Source organism: Gavialis gangeticus, unplaced genomic scaffold, assembly GCF_001723915.1.
Source record: "Gavialis gangeticus isolate Ggan-Ray unplaced genomic scaffold, GavGan_comp1, whole genome shotgun sequence".
Taxonomy (NCBI): domain Eukaryota; kingdom Metazoa; phylum Chordata; order Crocodylia; family Gavialidae; genus Gavialis; species Gavialis gangeticus.
The window spans coordinates 81570056-81589368 of NW_017729022.1; the positions used below are offsets into that span (position 1 = coordinate 81570056).

The 19313-nt window shown below is 44.3% G+C and overlaps 1 protein-coding gene across 1 annotated transcript in view; it reads left to right on the forward strand.

Moving 5' to 3' along the window:
- DENND5B (DENN domain containing 5B) overlaps nt 1–19313 on the forward strand; it is a 220395-nt gene that overhangs the window by 125589 nt on the left and 75493 nt on the right. The window contains exon 8 of the mRNA XM_019515829.1: nt 12928–13115. Within this exon, the coding sequence (XP_019371374.1) occupies nt 12928–13115 (188 nt within the window). The remainder of the gene's footprint in view (nt 1–12927; nt 13116–19313) is intronic.

A 19313-nucleotide genomic window follows, 5' to 3' on the forward strand; every position in this document is an offset into this window, starting at 1 on the left:
CTGATAGAGAATAGATTTAGGTTAGAGATCAGAAGGCAATATTTTACAGTTATGGTGGCCAAAATCTGGAACCAACTTCCCAGGGAAGTGGTCCTCCCCCCTACCTTGGGCAAATTCAAGAGGAGGTTGGATGATCACCTGTCTGGGGTCTTGTGGACCCAGCACTCATTCCTGCCTGTGGCAGCGGGTCAGGCTAGATGATCTGTTCAGGTCCCTCCTGACCCTAGCTACTGTGAAACTATGATCCCACTGGACATGGTTTTCCAGTCAGAAAAAGGTAGGCGGACAGTTTAGGGTACCTTTTCTACCACCTTCCCTATGTGGGGTGAGCAGAGCAGATCCTGAAGAGGGTTGCTCAGTTAGTTACCATTGCCCAATTGTAGTCCTGCCTTGTTCAAGTACTAGATTACCTTCTTGTAACTGCCACCTTTGTGACAGTCTGGAAGTTCCTATTCATGAACTATTAGAATCCTGCTCCCATCATCAGTAGCTGGTCACCAAAGGGCTTGAAAAGTGTGCTGGTGTCATGGAGTGGGGCCTAGGAGCGGCCGTGATCCCGCTAGTGCCCCCTTGCCGTGGCAGTTAGGAGACCCAGCACCCTCTTAGTTCTCGCCCGCCACGTCTTTGATCTTTTATAATGTAATATGGGAGGCTGCCTATGATCTCCTGATATTTAAGGGTGACTTGGTGCACCCCCAGCCTTATGGGCTATGCGTGCCTCCTACTTCCCCTTTAGCACGCCCCAAGCCTCGCAGTTCTTCCAGATGTTTTTGGTGTCTCCAATCTTAGACTAGCCCTCCCTGGGCTTCACTCCTGCAGGCTGGCCCCCCCTGGGGCCTATGCCACGTGCTACTCATGCCCGTGGCTCCCGCGGGGCCTGCGCGCCAGCCCTGTCTTGGGCTTTCACCGGCACCAGGGCTCAGGTGGCCCGCAGCCGTGCCTGGCCCCCTGACCCTTCTCGGGGTCCTACGCCCTCACTGGGCCAAGTACTGCCCTCTTGGGCTGGGGTCTCAACCCCACACACTGTACCACAGTGGTGCCAAGCTGCCTCACCTTCCTGGCGCTGCCCAGTGCCCACACAGGGCACCCAGGACACCCCTGGACTACTGGGGATCTCCTGTGAGGCCTCCTCACACCCCTACAGCCTCACCCAGTCCTCTGGTTTGATATACACAACAGAGCCATAAGCCCGCCTGGCTGTAACCAAAACCATAAGCCTCCCGGCCACAACATAAAGTCCAGGCCCACCTGGCTTTCTGGCCCACAGCCTCCTGGTCAGGCTTCTCCTCCCCCGACCATCAGGCAGCCCTCTGGGTGGTCAGGCTGCACAGCTCGGCTAAGCTCTCCCACAGAGCTCTTACCCCTCAGGCTGCCAGAAGGGAACGGCTCTCCTCTGTTCCTCCGCAGCACTCCTGCTTCTCAGGCTGCAAGATGGTAACTGCTAGCCAGGCCGGAGCCTGGCTGTTTATAAGGGCCCGGCCCTGCCCCCTTGCGGTCACATGACCAATCCGGTTGCTCCAGCATCCCGCACCTGAGCTGCCCTGGTGATTGGCAGCTGCTCTTCACTCTTATTCAGGCATGGGGCACCCAAGTGCCCCCGTGACAGCTGGGAAAGCCAGTTTCATGGAATACACCTGTGCATGACTTCTTTTATCACAGAGGAGCTGCTGCACATAAGCTTCCACACAATTCTTGACAGAACAGGACGTTGGTCCAGCAGCAAAGAAGCCAAGACAGTTGGAGATCTTGTTCTACTGCGGCCTTCATCCGCCTTTGCAGTCGTTTAGATTCTAACATTTTCCGCCTGCTCTGTCATTGAGGACTTAGACCAGTGGGTGTGGGCTAGGCAAGCTTATAGTAATGACCTGTACTCACCATATCACAGCACCATCAAAGAATACATGTAGCTTTTCAGGAGGGAATACTTATGCTCCAACTTTTGATGCCACCAATGAAACCAAGGAGGAATTCTACACAAACCTTGACCAAATCTTGTCCGTCTCCCTCTGAAACACCAGAATTATTGTGCTCGGCGATTACAATGCCACAGTTGGAAGGGACTTGAGCATCTGGGCCAGAACCATCAGCGAAGAAGTAGTGGGAAAGGTCAACTCCAGCAGCATCTTCCTGTTGACCAAATATGCAGAACATGGACTTGCCGTCACCAACACCCTGTTCCACCAGAAAAACAAGCACAAGACATCACAGCAGCATGTGCAATCTCAGCACTGGCACCTGATTAACTACATTATTGTTTGTGCCTGGGATCGCAAAGATGTCTGCATTGCCTAAGATACACTAGGAGCTGATGATTGCTGGACCAACCACTGACTCCTCCTCTCAGTTATGTCACTCAAATTGGCTCCCATACAGTGGCTGCAGCATAGTTTCATAGATTTAGGGTCGGAAGGGACCTAGTAGATCTTCTAGCCCAACCCCCCGCCAGGGCGGGAGAACAACAAAAGCCCAAAACAAAAACGGGACTCAAATGAGTCCAGCCAGGTAGGCATCCAGTCTCTTCTTAAAGACCCCCAGGGTAGGGGCCAGCACCACTTCCCTTGGAAGTTGGTTCCAGCTCCTAGCCGCCCTAACTGTGAAGTAGTTTTTGCGGATGTCCAATCTATACCTCCTCTCCATCAACTTGTGCCCATTACTCCTTGTTATGCCAGCGGGCGCTAGGGGAAACAGCGTCTCCCCCAAACCCTTCTGGTCCCCCCTAGTGAGTTTATAGACGGTCACCAGGTCCCCCCTCAGCCTTCTCTTGTGGAGGCTGAATAGGTTCAGGTCCCGCAGTCTCTCACTGTAGGGTCTGCCCTGTTGTCCCCGGATCATGCGGGTGGCCCTCCTCTGGACCCTCTCCATGTTGTCCACATCCCTCTTGAAATGGGGCGCACAGAACTGGACACAATACTCCAGCTGTGGCCTGACCAGCGTCGCATAGAGGGGGAGGATCACCTCCTTGGCTCTACTCGAGATGCACCTGTGGATGCACGACAAGGTCCGGTTAGCCCTGCCAACCATGGCCTCGCATTGTTGGCCCATGTTCATCTTGGAGTCAATAATGATTCCAAGATCTCTTTCTGCCTCCGTGCTCTCAAGTAGGGAGTTCCAGCAGAAGCAATACCAACGAAAGATCAATGTCAAAGGATTCAAGTCGCCAATCAAGCGAGACCTCTTTCACCAATGTCTCAATGAAAAACTGGCAAATTCCAATCAACAGCAATGGGAGAATATTGGCAGCATTTAAGGTGCCTTCCAGTCCACAGTCATTAGTGCCTGTGAAGAGACACTTGGATTCTCTATCAGGAAACATTGAAGCTTGACATCAAAAAAATCCAACATCATCTCAAATTGTGCAAGTGCAGCCTTTGGACGCCTGAGGAAACAGGTGCTTTGAAGATTGTGACACCAGATCCAAAACCAAACTTATGGTTTATCAAGAAGTTGTGATCCCCACCTTCACCATACGGAGCTGAGATATGAACATCATACAAGAGACATCTCAAGTTGTTGGAGAAGTACCACCAGTGCTGCCTACAGAAGATCCTTTGAATCCAGTGGGTAGACAGACACACCGATGTTAGTGTCCTCTCACAAGCAAACACCACAAGCATCAAGGTGATGATCATCTGACATCAACTCCACTGATCTCCTGAAGCAAGCTTAATTCTCCCAGATCAGTCAAGGTGTATGCTGAAGAGGAGGTCAGAGAAAGTGCTTCAAGGATACCTTCAAGGCCAGCTTGAAAAAATTTAACAGTGACATCAACTCATGGGAGTCTATCACCCGGGACCATCTCAAATGCAGGAAGAGTCTGCTGCAAGGATCTCAGTACTTAGAAACTTTATGACGACAACAGGGGATAGAAAAGCAGGAGCTGTGTGTTACAGATCGAATCAAGAATCCAGAGCATGGAGAATCATGTGCCCAAGTTGTATCAGAGTCTGTTGATCCCAGATCGGCTTCATCGAACATCTTCAGACCCACAAATAAAGCAGTCATGGAAGACAGCTATCCTCGACTGTGGAATTGCTGGTATATATATGAACGATAGATGCTTTCTGCAGCAGCTGTAGGCTTTAAATGGAAGCCCTCATCCAAGTTCTAAGAACTAGACCCTGCTTAACTTAAGGTATCTGATGCTCATACTAGATAGATCAATACCTATACTGATAGATCAATAGTAGCTATAAATTAACCAAAACTTACATAAAATAGGATTTTTTTCAAAAGGCTAATTGGTTATTGGGAGTTGGGTGATTTATTTCCTTGACCACTTGGCAAAATTCCCTCTTGATAGTATATGAACTGTTTCTGTCATAAGCACATGGGCGACCTTTGCCTTCATCCCGTACTGCACCTGTGTATGAATGTTGTAGGTCAAAAAATAACAGGCTGATGGACAGTTTTCGTAATTGTGGCTTGGGCTACTATGCTCATCTAGATGTGCCACTGAGTTCAGAGCGAAATACTAATTTTTACTTTCTAGCATGTTCATTTTACATAGCTCTAATGATCCATATCACACTTGTAAAAGCTATTCTCTAACATTTTAGTCGACTCCAACACTTTGACTGAACATGTACTAGGTGTAAAAGCTGTTAGTCACAGAAGAAAATACAATACTAATTCAGAGATTTGTCTCTCTTAAGGAATAATCATTTATTTATTAGGCTTGTTTGATTGTTATACCCTTGTAAATTATTGATTACAATGACTAAGTTTTTGTCAGTATGCTTGGAGTATCAACCTGTGGTATATTATTCAGTATGCAGACTTGTGGAGATGCATTTATACTTCAGAACAGGAGTTTGTAATCTATGACCCATGAGTGGATCCAGTCTGATAAATGATTTTTTTTAATTTAATTTCTCTGTTTGCTTGTTTACTTATTTTATTTATTTATTTTTCCCAGCATGCAAAGCTGGGATTTCAGCAGCAGGGGAAAGTAGCAGCCCACCTTTGGACCTCCACTCCTGAAAGGTTGCCAACCTCTGATTTGGAAAATGCTGAGTTAAAAAACAATGTAGAAAAAAACATAGAATCATAGAAAATTAGGATTAGGAGGGATCTCAAGAGGTCATCTAGTCCAACCCCCTGCTCAAAGCAGGACCATCCCCAACTAGATCATCCCAGCCAACGCTTTGTCCAGCTGGGTCTTAAAAACCTCCAAGGATGGAGATTCCACTACCTCTGGGTTACCTGGTCCAGTGCTTTACTACCCCCCAGTGAGAAAATTCTTTCTAATGTCTAACCTAAACTTCCCTTGCTGCAACTTGAGACCATTACTCTTTGTTCTGTCATCTGCCACCACTGTTTTGAACTCCCCTTCAGGTAGTTGAAGGCTGCTATTAAATCCCCCCTCTGTCTTCTCTTCTCTAGACTAAATAAGGCCAGTTCCCACAGCCTCTCTTCAGAATTCATGTGCCCCATCCCCTGAATCATTTTGTTGCCTTCCACTGGACTTTTTCCAAGCTGTCTACATCCTTTCTGTAGTGGGGGGGGGTGTCCAAAACTGAACACAGTACTCCATATGTAGCCTCACCAGTGCTGAATAAAGGAAAATAATCACTTCCCTTGGTCTGCTGGCAACACTCCTACCAATGCAGCCCAGGATCCCGTTAGCCTTCTTGGCAACAAGGGTGCGCTGTTGGCTCATATTCAGCTTATTGTCCACTGTGACCCCCAGGTCCTTAGTCAGCCCCCAGCCTGTACCAGTGCATGGGATTGTTTCATCCCAAATGCAAGACTTTGCACTTGTCCTTGTTAAACCTCATGAGATTTTTTTTGGCCCAAGCTTCCAATCTGTCTAGGTCACTCTGAATCCTAGCCCTACCCTCCAGCATATCTACTACTCCCCCCACATCTTGGTGTCATCTGTAAACTTGCTGAGGGTGCACTCTATGCCATCTTGCAGGTCATTGATGAAGACATTGAACAAAGCCAGCCCCAGGACTGACCCCTGGGGCACTCCACTTGACACCAACTGCCAACTAGACTCATTAATTACTACTGTCTGAGCCCGATGCTCCAGCCAGTTTTCTATCCACCTTATAGTCCATTCGTCCAGCCCATATTTCCTTAGCTTGCCTGCGAGAATGGTGTGGGAGACCATATCAAAAGCCTTGCTAAAATCACCGAGCCAGCAGCGAAACCAAAAGTGCACTTCTGCTGGCACTTCTGGTTTCATGGCTAGTGCTTCCAGGGGGTACACAGCTGATCTTAGGGGGTGCACGTGCACCCGCCTGCATCCTCTACATGTCGCCAATGATTGATAAGAACACAACCTGTGCCACAGACTCCCTCACCCTTTCATCCAAAGCCCTGTAGTTGCTTCTGATACACTCAGGGTCTCCTCTGGCAGTATTGTTGGTGCCCACAAGAATAAGCAGCATGGGGTAGTAGTCAGAGGGCTGGATAAGCCTCGGTAGTCCCTCCATGACATCTCAGATTCGGGCTCCAGGCAAACAGCAGACCTTGCACAACTTATCATTTCAAGCTCTGATAGTTTTTGTTTATAAATTAAGATTCAGAGAGGAAGAACCAAAAGGAAGTATAACTTCTGGTTAAGGCACAGTGTGGAATGTAACATGGGTAGCTTCAGTTCCCAGCTTTACTGTAGGCATTCTGCATGGCCTTTGGTAAATCCCTAAACTGTTGGGGATTTTTAAAAATTACATGTGTTCAGAAAAGGCCTTTGTCCAAACTGACTTTTTTTTGTAGGGATGTTCATATCATTTTGTCAGTGTTGGAATTTCTGGCCAAAATGAGAAGAGAGATGTTTACCATCAGTCTCCATTATCCTGCCAGTCTGGGCACACACCTCACATGTAGAAGGTTTCAGTTCAAGTCCCTTCTCCTTGAGCTGAATCAGGCAAACTAGAACCTCCCTCCCCCACAACACTCCAGGTGTGTGTCTTCAACATGGTGCTACTGGCTGTTTAGAAGGGAAAGGGGGGGCTCTACCTCCTTTGTTTACTGCTGAAGGATCCTTGTTTTATTATGATGCAGAACAAGAAAGTTTGAAACCTCGAACTAATGTGGAATGAGAAAAATGTTTCCTTCACGGTAGTATAAGTTACATCACCTCGCTGTGTCTCTGCCTGTAAAATTAGGTTAATTTGGCTTCCTTTCTTCTGCACCTTCTAGTTTATTTACGCTGAGATATCTCTAGGGCAGAGACTGTCTCCTACTACGTGCACACTCAAAGCTTATTTTTTAACGCTCACATAACATTTCGTGAATTATGTCAGTATTTTTAGAGATTTAAAAAAACCCCCAGCTTTTGTCATGCTGCGGTGAGTAGATTTCAAGATGTTGCAAAAGAGCCTGGAATTATTTATTCCTATTTTGCAGATAAGGAAGCTGAGGCCAGAGGTGAAATTACCTGCCTGTGGTCTTCCAGAGGCCACTGGCAGAGCCAGGAATTACAACCCAGATCTCCTACCAGAGCTGAGAGCAAATCTGACTTGCTCCGTGTTACTATAAGCTGGGTATCTTTGGCTTAAAATATTTGCACCAGAGAAGGTAGGCAGCTATCCAGAGAGCTTTTTGTCTGACTAGTATTTACAGAAGTTCAGAAGCCTCCCTCTCCACTATATGGTTGCTCTTGGATCATGTTTGGTGTGGGTCTGCTAGAAACATAACTTTGTATTTCTCGCCAGGAATGGAGTTATCATGTATGGAGTTCCAGGTATTGTTAGCAAATAATTCCTGCCCTGAGGAGCTTTCCATCTAAATAGTTGGGGGTAGGAGGATGGAATATACTACCAAAGCAGAACAAATGATCTGAACAAGGAGGAAGAGGTAGTGAAATGAAAATTGAGGGAAAATGCAGTCACGGCAGTCAGATGAAAGTCAGAGGCAGGTGCAAGTTAAGGCTAAGATAGAGGAGAAGGAGACAGGCTGGACAGTATAGACTATCCAGTTGGAATGCCCTAGAACAGTAGTTTTCAACCTCTTTTCATTTGAGGACCCCTAAAATATTTTGAATGGTTGTGGTGATCCGTCTGGAAATATCAAATGGAGATGTGTACCCCTTTAAATTGTAATTGTGGTATTCTCATACTTTTCATTGATTGTAGTCATCTTTCGCGGACCACTTAGATACAGCCTGCAGACCCACAGGGGCTCTGGAGACCAGGTTGAAAACCACAGCTCTAAAAAATTGTCTGAAGATCCTTACATTGGCAGTGGTTCACTGCTGCTCCAACTGGCTGCAGTCTGTAACTGCTTTACCTGTAAAGTCTTCCCCCAAGGCAACTGTGTAGAGAAGGGCACGCATAGCTAGGTTCAGTGTTCCACCAACACTCTAGGCATCTCTCTGTAGTTCTGTGCGTTCCCCCAGCCCACTGGATTTCACCTCAGTGTTTGAGGAGCCATGCTCTTTCCCCACCCTTCAGTTCTGTCCTGTGCCTGCCATGTGAGCTGAATGACCTCAGGGGAGAAGAGATTTATGTATCCTAGGATGGTAGATAAGGACCTTGGAGTATTTGAGACTCCACAAAATTGGTTTATGTGAATGATCTGCATATAGGTATTCAACATCAGACACTTCATGAATGATTTATAAATGGCTGTTTTTGTTCAATTTTAATATGCCCTTTGAATATTCTTCTTGGCATTTAATAGATTTGCAAGGAATAGGATTGTTGAACATATCTTCTTAGGCCAAAAATCCTCCCCAGAACTTACTTTTTTGTTTCAAACTGGTGAATATTTTTTAATAAGCTACTGCTACACCAAAGCATAGAGAAGAGGCAGGAAAGACAAACAGTTATGTTAAATTTGAGAACAACCTATTAGGAAGGTACATTAAAAATAATCAAAACTTAATGTTATGCTTAATATTTTCTCAATCTGGATGTGTTGAGATGACAATTTCATTATACAGCATGTATTACATGGGGAAGATCTGAATCAGTGACACGTCTATTTTAAAACCAGAGAGTTCAGCATCATAGCTAGATAGTTGAGCTCTCTTCTCTTGGCTTTTCTTTAATGAAAACATTTCACAGAAGAATCTAGCAATGTTCCCTTCCATCCATGTTTTGCTGATGGGGGAATCCCAAATCAGCTACTTGATGGCAAGAATTTATGTAATGATTAGACTACTCACTTAATCTCCTCTCTTCATGTAAATATTCCCCCTCTCAATCAGTCGGTTACAAGTCAGTAGCCACATAATGCAGTAGCCTTGACTTTGGTAGATGGTCATTGCCAATAGCTTGAAAATGCATAGTCCAATTCCCAGAAGCTGTGACACCCCTCCAGCAGGCACTGAGCACAACCAGAGTAGAGACCCAGTCTCCTGTCATTTCATGTAGCTATCAAGGGGCACTTGTACACATGATGATGTTACCATATATACCTGACAAAAAGTTCCCTTTGTGTGGCTGAATAGCATCACACTTTACTGGTATGCGAGTTTTGAGGGTTTTAAATGAGTTTGCATTGTCACAGACTAAACCACATCATGATGTAGTTTAGTTTGCAGCATTGCAACTTGGAACCGTGAAGTCATTAATCTGTCAGCTCACCCCCGCAGCCACAGGAGAGGCGGGCAGGCTCCACTGAAAAAAAGGATTGGTCCCCTCACCACTTCTGCCTTCAGCAGGCTCCAGCAGCCAGCAGGATGCCTGGAGTTGCCCGGGAATGGGCTGGCTTGCCCCTGGGGCAGTGCAGAGAGGCAGCAGGAGGGCGGCTGGGTGTGCTGGCAGCTAGAGAAGGCAGCAGGGCCACTCCAGGGGTGCTAGAAGCCAGGGTGGGCTTGGGGAACAGATGTATGGGCACCTCCAAGCTGGAGCAGCACCCAGTCCCTTACCAGCCCACCTGGGCAGCTCTGTATCCCGTGCACTGTCCCTGACACCTATGGCTGCCAGCACACCCAGCCATCCTTCTGCCGTCTCTCTGCATTGCCCCAGGGACAAGCCAGCCTGTTCCTGAGCTGCCCCATGCATTCTACTTGCTGCAGGAGCCTGCTCAAGGCAGAAGCAGTGATGGACCTGATTCTTTTTTTCTGCACAGCCTACCTACTTCTCCCATGGCCAAGGCATGAGCTGACAGATTAATGCCCCCTCCCTGCCATGGGAGAGGCAAGCAGACTCTGTCTTTGAAAAAAAAAAAATGGGGATCGGGTCCCTTGCCATTTCTGCCTTCAGCAGGCTCCTGTGGCCACCAGGACAATGACATGTATACAGCGACAAAAAAATAAAACCTACCATTTCAATTAAAAACTCACCATTTCAGTTTATGGGGCATAGAATGCAACCCTGAAAGACTAAACCCCTGTCATGTGTCCAAATGCCCAAGAAGGTTTCTAAGTCTGTTCAGGCTTCATCTTCATATTAGGGCCAATCATTTTCTGCATTCCTTAATTCTATTGCTAAAATTCATAGCATTATTAACCCCAGGTAACCTCTACATTTTACCAGCTACATTCTATCACCAGATCAACTTTCCCCTCTTTCCTGCCCTCCTCCCCCAACTTACCTCTCTCCCACATATTATCTCCATCCACTCTGATCCTCCCTGCCACACATTTGCATTTTCACAAACCTGCATTTTGCATATTGGCTTATACTTCTTTTCTACCCGGGAGAACACAAAAACACCAGGTGACTCTACCTATGCCTGAGGAAGGGTGCTTTTGCCCAAAAGCTTTCAAAGAACAATTTTTCCAACTATTTAACTGGTCTAATAAAAGATATCACATTTACCCAAAGAACCTTGTCTAGCATTGTTAATACATTTTGAGACGACTTCATAATGCTGCACTTTAGTAGGCACTTCCTTTTTTATTTTTAAGTAGCTTGCAGAAGCTTTATTGGGAGATTAAGTGCTTCAGGTAGTGATTTTGTTTACATGCTTCCTCAAAGGATGGACTGTGGGCACAGAGGAAAATGTACTCTGTACATATGTCTACCTGTGTATAGATGGAAACTCGTAAAGAATTGCTCTGTAAATATGCCAGCACCCAACTGTTTATTGTGATGCAAACTTTGGCTATGGATGTTTTTGAGAGACGGTCTTGAGACACTAACTAGTACAGCAGAATCATGTTAAGACTTTGTGATTAACTGTGAGGTAGATAAAATAAAAATAAGTTTGGGGTTTTTGGGTTTTTTTCTCTTAGCCACATGGCCTATAGCAGATCAAGGCTGTTTTTGTGCAGTGTCAACAAGAGTGAGAAAGTGTTACAAAGTTTCTGCTTTTAAAATTACCATGTGTTGTTTATGCATATCCTGCTAGTAACTTTCTGAAATCAATATTTTCTCAGGTGGCCTGTGCTTATACTACCACTGTTGTTTCTCAGAATTGTAGGCTGACTTATTTAGCAAACTGTGTTGATCAGACCGATTTCTTATCTGTCTGTGGATAATTAATTGAACTGCAGAAAAGATCCTGTACATGATTATCCAGGGGATGTTCCTGTTTGTTCATTTGTTTGTTTGCTTGCTTTAGGGAGGAGAAGAACAGGGAAGAGATGAGAAATGACCAGAGGTCAGGGACTGGTGACAACACCCCTTTATGGTCTTGAAACCTTTTCTTAATTTCAGTGGCCTATTCAAACCAAAGCTCATCGTCTATGTTTGTATATGGAGTCAGGATGGGGATATCTCTTTTGCCAGTTTGAAAAATACTGGATAAAATGCCCAGCATTCCCAGGGTGAATGGCATGTCTCTCTCTCAAAAAATGATTGAGGTAGCTAAAGCACAGAATGAGCATCAGAACTGATTTTTATGCCTAGCTCGTATGCAAGCTCAGACACGTCATTTAATGACTCCTGTGCCTCATTTTCCTGCCTTTAAAGGGAGCTAATGCTTCTCCCTGAGATGCTGTGATTCTTAATGAATTAAGTTTTGTGAAGTGCTTCAAAGTGTTTTCTCTAGAAATTCAAAGTAGTATCGCTCTGAAAATTACTTCCGTCTTGGGTATGGTTAGAGGTCCTGCTTTGCATATTTTGTTCACCCCTTGAGTCAGAAACCTTTTGCCAGTATTTGGCAAGACAGTCAACAAATCAAGATTTGCCTTAAATATGAGGAATCCTTTAATGATGCATTAATTTTTGACTGCTTGGTGCAGTTGAACTGCTCCACTTTTGAACATAGTGATATTTATTTCTTGAGTATTCAGATAGAGGGATTACAGTTTAGATTTTTTTTTTGGTTTTATTTATAATGTTGACAGGGCTTGGTCACATGAAACTAAGTTTTAGTTGTAAGAAAATACACAAAGATGATCACTCACACAGTATCAGACTACACAGCAATTAAATATAATAGACTAAATATGACTAGACAGATTTATGACTTTGGAAAAGGAACAGTGTGAGAGTAGGCTATATAAAGAATGTGTTTTTCTGAAATGTTTTTCATGAGTCTTCTATCTTCAGGATTTTACTCAAAAACAGGATAACTTAGTGTATAAAAACTACTGCTAAGGTATGAACTACTTTTCCCTTGGAAAATGCATTAAAAAATTTCATCTTATAGTCAGCTGCAAGTTTTAAAAAATCTAATAGCATTTTTCCCTTACTACTCATTCTTTTCCCTTCCTGTTCTCTCAAAATGACATACCAAATACTGAACAAGACCAAGTAACTTTTTTTCTTGCTGTGCTGCTGTGAGCAATCTTGGTATCCCTTAATAAAGTGGCCCTAATTATTTTTTCACAATGGAGAGCAGATGAAATATTAAGGATTTCTATGTTCAGCAGTTTCTTGCTGCTGATAATTTTCTATGGATTAAGATAATGTGGTTTGGTTGGTTTTTTTTAAATGTTGTCATTTGTGCTTTTTTTAAAGTCAAATCTTTGCAGTGTTGCAAAATCCAGTTGTCCTTGCTGAATTGTTTTGAAGTCTAAACGAACTGAAAATGTAAAAGCGAGCAAGATAATTAAATGTTATTTTTTTCTTTCTCTTTTAGATTATCAGCGCCTGATGACAGTAGCAGAGGGTATTACCACTCTGCTGTTCCCGTTTCAGTGGCAACATGTATATGTTCCCATTCTTCCTGCTTCTCTCCTACATTTCCTAGATGCTCCTGTCCCTTACTTGATGGGTCTTCAGTCCAAAGAGGGAACTGACCGTTCCAAGCTGGAACTTCCTCAAGAGGTAAATGTTATGTGGAATTGTCGGCCTTTATGCCTTAAAGCTAAAAATACTTAATCTTTATTCTCTCTAGTTCCCAGGGTAAAGGTGCCACATCAAAAACAACTATATAAAGTAATTTTGGCACAGATATGTCTCTGCTCAAGGGAGGCTCTGGATGAGAGCATTGCAGGACTGACAGCATTGCAGTTAAAAGATGCAATGGAAAAGTCTGCAGAGCACTTGTCTATATAGGTCTGATTTCACAAATGTTGTTAATTTTATTAATTAACAATGCTTCTTTTCTGCTTCTTCCTCCTCCCAGGGGAGAGACAGGCTGACTAAAGTTTATGAATATGGTAGAAAAGAATTGGGCTGAAAAATGTCACTGTCTTGTGGGTATGAAAAGGGTGGATAAGAACATGCATATCTCAGGAGGTACTTCTATCTGTTCTGCTTCAGACTTTCCCCCACTTTAGTTAACTTTGTCAGGGTCACAGTCCTTTTCTCAGAGAATGAGATGGGATTCCACCTGGTGACAGCCTGTTAGAATTGATATAAGAGTTGTTGCCAAGTGATATAGGGTTTTACATACTCTCCTCTCTATCCCCACATCCCCAGCCTATGCAATGGGATAAAGTAGGGTTTTTTTTCTCCACTACCGAACCCTATCTAACTTTGGGACGAACACTCAAAGATTTAGGAAGGCCCCGTCTCTAGAGAGCCATGATGATCTTTATTATTATTATTTTTTTAAAGATCACCATGGCTGTCTAGAGACAGGGCCAACATAAATCTTTGAGCTTTCATCCCAAAGCTAAATAGGGTTTGGTAGTAAAGAAAAAAACTATATATTGGCCCTTCTCTACAAGTTATGCTGCAATTAGCATGTGAATTGCAGTATAAATTACACAGATGCTAAGCGTGAACCTAATTTAAGGTGCCAAACTTCCAAACCAGCCATGAAATTGTTCCATACATAAGGCAGAACAATTTTATGGCTGGTTTGTATGGTACCTTAAATTGAAAGTGTGACCAAGCCAACACTGAGCTGACTTTTGGTTTAGGCTGAGGACTGCACTGGGGTCTAGAACCAGTCCAAGGGTGACCCAGGCGTGGTCCCCACAAGGTCAGTTGATTGCCAGCTCCAGACCCAGACCTGTGGGCAGCCAGCTTTCAACTTGCCAGTGCAGGAAGAGCAAATAATTTCAAAATTATACCTCTGCTGTGTACATGTGATATTTCAGGAGGCATGATTGTTGGGATCAGGGATCTGATCCTGTAGTGCATTTAAATGAATGTCTGCCAGGGGCTTAGATTTGCATTCCTACTGCATCCTAAAATGTTTTTAGACAAAGGTCTGTCCAAGGGTGCAGATCTGGACACTTACATGAATTAGTGAGAGAGTTTTAGTTTTTGTAAGAGGTGCTAAAATGACAGCCATGCACAGTAAGGACCTTTTTTCTCCCAAAAATATTCTTTGGAAAGGGGAAATTTCATCCTGCATTACCCTTTCTGTGTGCCTCCTGTCTTCTCTGATGGAATTATCTCTAAGAGTTGAGAAGATAACTAAGTTTCTCGCCTTGCTCAGTCTTTGATGTCTGTGACGCCATTGGCTGTTGAGTTCACCATTGCCAGCTGTGGTGAGGATGGAGTGAGAGAAAGGTGTCTTTCTTCTGGGAACTATATGGAAATGATTAAACACCTGTCAAAGATATCCATCATAATGCTAAAATTTTGGACCATAACCCATCTAAGCCATATTCAACATGGTGACCGTGAAGTGAATGGCAATAAGTTGACAAGCCTGGCTTCTGAGCCATCCATATGGAAAGACATGAATTATTACAGTTATTTGTTTTGCTAAAGTGTCTAGAGATCCTAGCTTGGTTGTGCCAGGCGTATGTATACATGTTGAAAAGAAATGATCACTTGAAAATTTTTGAAGATATGTACTCATAATTCAGAACTGGAGTAAGGAGCTGAGCAGGAATTGGGATGTTGTAGGCTCCCATGGAAATTTGGCCATATCACTAGGGAAGGGCATAACAGTATCACCCAGACATACAGGGAGAAAATCAGCAAGGCCAGTTTGCAGTTTAGGATGAAAGTGGCAACAGATGTAAGAGGCAGTAAAAAAGGACTCTACAAGTATGTCAGAAGTAAGAGGAAGACTAAGGAAAGTGTAGGCTTTTTACTGAATGCAGGAAACAGTCTAGTAATGGATGATGCAGAGAAGGCTGTATTATTTACTGCCCTTTTTACTTCATTCTTCACAAATAAGGCCTGCTGTCAGATGACAGGTGAACTTGGCAATCAGAATAGGAAATGAGCAGCCTCAAGTAATAGAAGTACTGTTCAGGGATTACTTAAAGAGACTGTACGTTTTCAAGTTGACAGGGCCAGACAGGATTCACATAGGTGCTGAAAGAATTGGCTGAGGTAATTTTGGAACCATTGGCTATTATCTTTGAGAACTTTTGGAGGTTGGGTGGCATCTCAGATGACTAGAAAAGAGCAAATATGCTGACCATCTTTAAAGAGGAAAGGGGGAGGATGCAGAGAATTACTGAACAGTCAATTTAACCTCAGTACTAGGCAAGATTGTGGAGCACATTGTCAAGGAGTCTATTTTAAGCACTTGGAAGAAAACAAGATAATCAGGAACATCCAGCATAGCTTCATCAGAAGCAAGTCAGGCTTTGCCAACTTGATTTCCTTCTATGACAGTGACAGACTCTGTGGGTTGGTAGCATTAATGGGGAGTGAAGGGAGGGGGGGAGAGGGCATATGAGAGGGGCACCAGCCCTGGACACTCTTTAGAGGGGCACTGGAATTATGCTTCCCTTCTCCCAGAGTCCTTGCCACTTTTGGAGAAGCCCTGCCCTTTCCAGGCATAGAAGCCAAGCTAAAGAAGCCCTATACCATCCAGAAGCCTAACCACTACCCCTCCCCAGTGCCTGCACACCACAGCATCTGTGTCCTCCCACCCCTCCATGGTGCCTGCCCTCCACCACCTTCCCTGCTACTTACCCCTTCTTGCCTGCACACCTGGCACCTGGATTCTCTGCCTGCCTCCCCTCCTCTACCACTTGCCCTCTGGCTCTGACTGCTGCAAGGCTTTGGTACCACTCCAGTCCAGGACACAGAGTACATGGTTGCTCCAGCTGCAACTCAGCTACATAGCAGCTGTTACAGTGGTGCCCATTCAGGTTGGAGCCTGGCCCTCAGAGCTGCTAGTATTGTTGCCACTGCAGGCCTGCCCAGAGTTGGAGCCACAGCAGCTGCCCTCTCCTTACAGCATTGTACTCCAAAATGAGGGCCCATTTCTCCCATGTTAAATGGCAGGGCCCCTCATCTTGGATTTGAATAAATATGGTAATCGTCTTTCTTAGTGACTGGATTAAAAACTAGTTCTTTTAAGAAAATAACAGTTTAATGTGGTAGCCTTGCAGTCCTCTTGGCATGCCAAATGAAATACTTCCAGCACAGAGAAAGTAGGCTATAATGCGCCAAACAGATTAGAGTCTAAACAAGACAGTTGCACGGTTGCTGTTTTTCAGGCAGGTCTCCCCACCCTACCTCATACACAGTCTATACTTTTTAGGAAAGCATATTAAACAGACATTAATGGTTTATGTTCTCCCTTTTTTACATCCTGGCAATGGTTAATCTTTAAAAATGTTTGCAATGCATGACTTGCATGCTGCATGGCTGATGGAGTATAGAATAACAATAGGAGAACACTATATTTAATCGAGAAGATTTTGAATCTGGACTTCCTGTAGATAGTAAAAACAGAAAATCCTTCAACACATGAGCAATGATGAAATACTGTTCACTTTAGAATTCCTTTATTGTTCAAGCCAAGGGACAGCTTTTCAAGTGCTGGTCTAAATATAAACTGTTTGTGTAGTAGAGATAAAATTCTAACAACTGGCCATCATGCTGTCTTAAGGTTACTAATCTCTCAGTATTAGCTTTAATCATCAGGATGTTTTTGAAGAGGAAAGTGAGATGGACTCCCCAAGGCTTTTCTGAGCCCAAATCTCATTTTCAAATTTTGTAAATGGTATGCAGAGCTGAAATTAAAAAGCCTTTGAAATGAAATATTGATAGATAAGAAGAATCTCTGCACTAAGAGCAAAAAAAATTACATCTCACACCATTAGCCAGTTCAATATTATGTATGTTAAGAAAAGCAGATTGTTTTATACTGAGCAACAATTTTATTTGAACGTGTTCCAACTTTATTATAGAAAACCATAATGATGGTGCACTTTACTTTTAACAAGTGAATCATAATACCATGGCTGGGAAGCATCCATGCAAAATGTGATTAATGTCAGAAATGTCCTTGAAATGAAATAATATTCTCTGAAGTAACTGTAACCTATTGTTTAATTTCTGCTGGAGTGAATATTGCTCTGCTGAAAATTTAACCTCTTCAGAATATGTGGGAGGTGAGGGGTAGGAGGAGGAGGGAGTTAATTTCCTTAATGTAATCTTTGGATTAGCTCAGTTTCTTTGTTTAGAAGTGAGTTACAATGAATGTGGACATCTTAGGTTCTAGAAAGACTAAAAGCATCCTGGTAACCATTTCCATGTCAGCTGAAAGACTAACAAGGACATGCATTTTTTGCCCTCAGGGTATCTAGGTCTCCTGTTCTGCAGTTTTTTGTCTGGTTAGGGCATTTTAGAACGCAGTGTGCTTGAAATTATTATTCATTTTAGCACTTCCTATTCAGCACAATATATTCACGGGCAGTGAATTTTGGATGCAAGCTGCAGTTCAGAAGAAAATTGGTTACTGTTTTTATTGTGCCATTCTTCCTCAGGGTGTACTTGCACTATATATATTGTGCAAGTACACCCTGAGGAAGAATGGCACAATAAAATATAAAAATATATATAAAAATAAATAAAATTGTGTGTGTGTGTGTGTGTGTGTATACATATATACACACACACACATACACATGTATATATATGTGTGCGTGTGTGTATGTATGTGTATGTGTATATATATTTATACAGTTATTTATTTATTTATTTATAAATTAAAAAATGGTGTGTTTCCTGTAAAGCTTCCAGAATGAAGAATCTGCTCTAGTAGACAAATGACTGTACATGGCTTTAAAAACAGGGACCAAGTTCATCCTTTATTTTCACATAACTGTATAAAAAGACTTGCTCAAAAATCTCCATGAGGATTTCATGTGGAAATTCCTCTCGTAAGCAAGTTCTGTCCACCAGTAGACAGTCTGCCAGTAGACAGTCTGCCATCAAATGTGGATTGCCAGAGGGCCTTCATGGAAACTTTGTGTGCTGCCCCATTGTGGCCCTAATCCCAGCAGAATCCTCGCCCCACAGATCAGCTGAATAGCTCCTACTCAAGTGAGTAAAACCTGGAGCTAGACTGAGTCTTGGAGCTAAAGCTTATGTGAAAAGACGAGGGGCACTGTACATCTCTATCTTCCTTTTACAAATTGTGATGGGTCCCGTGCTGTTTGTAAAAGAGGATGTTATTGCCTGGGCCAAATAGATGCCCTGATCCTCTGTCAACTTATATGACTCTGAAAGAAGTGCAGGAGAGCCCATTGATCTCTAAAATCACACAGTGTATTTCAGGGGTCAGCAACCCCCAGCACATGTGCCGAGCACGGCACGCAAGGCGATTTTGCTCAGCATACCACCACCAGCCTGGCTTCTAGGCAGCTGCTGCCAGCCATGAAGCCCGGGCTGCTCCCAGCAAGCAGCTGGGTGGTTGCAAGCCCTGCTGCAAGCAGAGAAGGCTCCATGGTTGACAGCAGCTACCCAGAGCCTGGGCCAGTTGCAGCCAGAAGGCTGCAAATATCTGCTCTGGGCTCTGGCATTAGCTCCATACTGATGGGTGAACGCATGCCTCAGAGCGGATGGTGGGGGAACAGCCTGAGGCAGCTCAACCCCAGCTTCTCTCCCACTGCCAGCACAGAGCTGATGACCAGTATAGCTGTTTGTAGCCAGCCTGGGCTCTGGGCAACTGCAGCAGGCAGAAGGCAGGCTGCAAACAGCTGCACTGGGCTCCACAGCCCCGGCATCCGCTCCATGCTGGTGGCAACTGCAAGTGCACCTCAGAGCGGACAGCAGGAGAGCTGTGCTGCCTCAGGCCCTATCCCCACCATCCGCTTTGAGGCGTGCATGCACCCACCGCTATGGAGCTGATGCCAGAGCCTGGAACAG